This window comes from Pterocles gutturalis, unplaced genomic scaffold, assembly GCF_000699245.1.
Source record: "Pterocles gutturalis isolate BGI_N339 unplaced genomic scaffold, ASM69924v1 scaffold32080, whole genome shotgun sequence".
Lineage (NCBI taxonomy): Eukaryota > Metazoa > Chordata > Aves > Pterocliformes > Pteroclidae > Pterocles > Pterocles gutturalis.
In genome coordinates this window covers 5808-8144 of record NW_010141854.1, presented here as the reverse complement: position 1 = coordinate 8144, position 2337 = coordinate 5808, and the positions used below count along the sequence as shown (strand labels likewise).

At 59.9% G+C, this 2337-nt stretch overlaps 1 protein-coding gene across 1 annotated transcript in view; it reads right to left on the bottom strand.

Annotated features, from left to right (window-relative positions):
* LOC104469606 (keratin, type I cytoskeletal 42-like) overlaps positions 1-1974 on the bottom strand; it is a 2130-nt gene extending 156 nt beyond the window's left edge. The window contains 6 exon segments of the mRNA XM_010084178.1: positions 2-101; positions 233-358; positions 654-815; positions 918-1074; positions 1304-1386; positions 1762-1974. Of these exon segments, the coding sequence (XP_010082480.1) occupies positions 2-101; positions 233-358; positions 654-815; positions 918-1074; positions 1304-1386; positions 1762-1935 (802 nt within the window). The 5' untranslated portion in view covers positions 1936-1974.
* Between the last annotated feature and the right edge of the window lie 363 nt (positions 1975-2337).

Here is a 2337-nt window from a genome sequence, read left to right as displayed (position 1 = left end):
CCCAGCCGCTGCTCCACGCAGGAGATCTGACTCTGGAGCTCAGCCAGGTATTTGTTGTAGCGACATTCGGTTTCCCCCAAAGAGGATTCCAGGTTTTCTTTCTGAGAATGGAAACAGCACACCGGTACCTGGGCACGCTGCGACCTCAGCCCCTCTGGTCAGAGGCGTGACGCCGGTCCTGCGGCGGTCTAGGGAGAGGGGGGAGGCTGGGAGCCATAGCGGCATCGCCTACCATGGTGAGCTGGGCTTGCACGTTGATTTCCAAGGCCTGCAGCTGACGTCTCAGCTCGGTGACCTGCTTGTTGCTTGACTCGATCTCCTGGCTGCTTGTGATGACCTCCAGATTCACCTCCTCCACCTGCAAAGGGAGAGCAGAGCCGCCCTGGCGTCACCCCCCGCAGCGTCTCCCTGCGGTGGGGGCCGCACCGCGCTGTGCCCGCCCGGCAGGACACACGGGTATTTCCCAATCATCCCCCCATTTACTCCCTTGTGACCCTGTAACACCACGCTGAGAACAGAGGAATACTGAATTTCTGAGCTGAGCGCATCCATGGCGGAATTGCCGATATTGAGCCAACTCCAGGGGTTCGTAATCCCTCCTTTTCCCTTTCCCCCACAGGCACAGCAGGTACGGCTCTGCACCTCTATAGTACCTTGCAGGCGTACCACTGCTCGGTCTCTTTGCGGTTGCGCTCCATCAGGGTTTCGTACTGGCACCTCAGATCCTCCAGGATCTTCCGCAGGTCCGGCCCCGGGCAGGCGTTGACCTCCACGCTCACGTCTCCCGTCGCCTGTTTCCTCAGACAGTTCATCTCCTGCAGAGAACACGGGCGCCGTGTCGGTAACATTCACACCTGGGGGTGGGGGCTTTCCTTCTTCTTTCTTCTCATTTCCCTAAGAGTAAGGGGCAGTCTCACCTCCTCGTGGTTGGTCTTGAGGCAGCACATCTCCTCGGTCAGAGCCTCGCACTGCAGCTGCAGGTCGGTCTTGCAGCTGGCCAGCTGGTCCAGCACGGGCCGTAAGTTGCAGATGTCTGCATCCACGTTCTGCCGCAGACCACACTCCGTCTCGTACCTTGAGCCACCGGCAACAAAGAAAGGTCGGCGTGTCAGAACCCACGGCAAGCCCTTGAGTTGGTGGGGAGGAAATTTAGGACCAAGGCGTGCAATGCAGCGCGGGTTGTCAGCGGGCCCAGGGATCGGCAGCGCGACAAGCGGAGGGTTAGCATTTCCCCACCACCACCGCTCCCCCACCCCTCCTCGGGGAGTGGGAGCCCCTTGGTCCAGCACCGGACCGCACTCACTTCACTCTGAAGTCGTCAGCAGTCATCCTGCTGTTGTCGATGTTCCGCAGGATTTTGTTTGTCTCCATGGCTGCACACAGGATCTGGAAAAGAAAATCGGGGGAGAGAGATTCGGGCTGGTGGCTTCCTCTGGCTACAGAAGGCCCTGGAGGAAATGTCCACCTGGGGTAATGCAACCCCCTTGTTTGATAAAGGCTCCATACTTTGGGATCATTAGTCAGGTGGCATTACAGCGGGGAAACCTGCGTGCCAGCTCGGCGGAGCAGGCTGTGCTGACCCGCCAGTTCTCTGCAAAGGCAGCGTCCTCCTCCCCCAAACCATCCGGTTCATCTCAACCATTGCTTCGTGGGCAGCTCCAGAGACGTAGCTCCTGCCTCTGCCGTGTGGCAGTGGTCTGTCCACATGTGCAAGCAAAGCCCAAAGAAACACTAGAATTTTCCTGCAAAACAGTGATTTACCTGGTTCTGAAGGTCTTCGATTTCCTTATGAAAGCAGCTGTAGTCCCGCGGCTCGCAGCTGGGCCCCACCTTGGCGTACCACTCCCGGATCTTGCACTCCAGCTCGGCGTTGTCCCCCTCCAGGAGACGCACCTTGTCCAGGTAGGAGGCCAAGCGGTCGTTGAGGTTCTGCATCGTCGCCTTCTCGTTGTTGGCAAACAAGATCCCATCCCCGCAGCCAGCGCTGGCCCTGGTGAAACCACCGACGCCGCGGGCACAGATGCCTCCGCCGCTGAATCCGAGGGTGGAACAAGCCCTCTGGGTCGCTCCGAAGCTCCCACCGGCAGCACTGCCAGCGCTTAGCTGCTTCCCCAGCAATCCCTCGCTTAAACTGCCACCAGAGAAGTTGCCGACCACGCCACCCAAGTCATAGGCAGCGTGTCTTCCCGAGGAGGCGGACGAGATGTGTCTTCCACTACCAGCCGCGGAGCTGCCCACGCTGCCTCTGCCCTGGGAGCAGGCAGTGACGACCTGCCTGACAGCGCAGCTCATACTGGGAGCACGAGGATCCAACTGGGAGCCCAAGGCAAGCTGCAC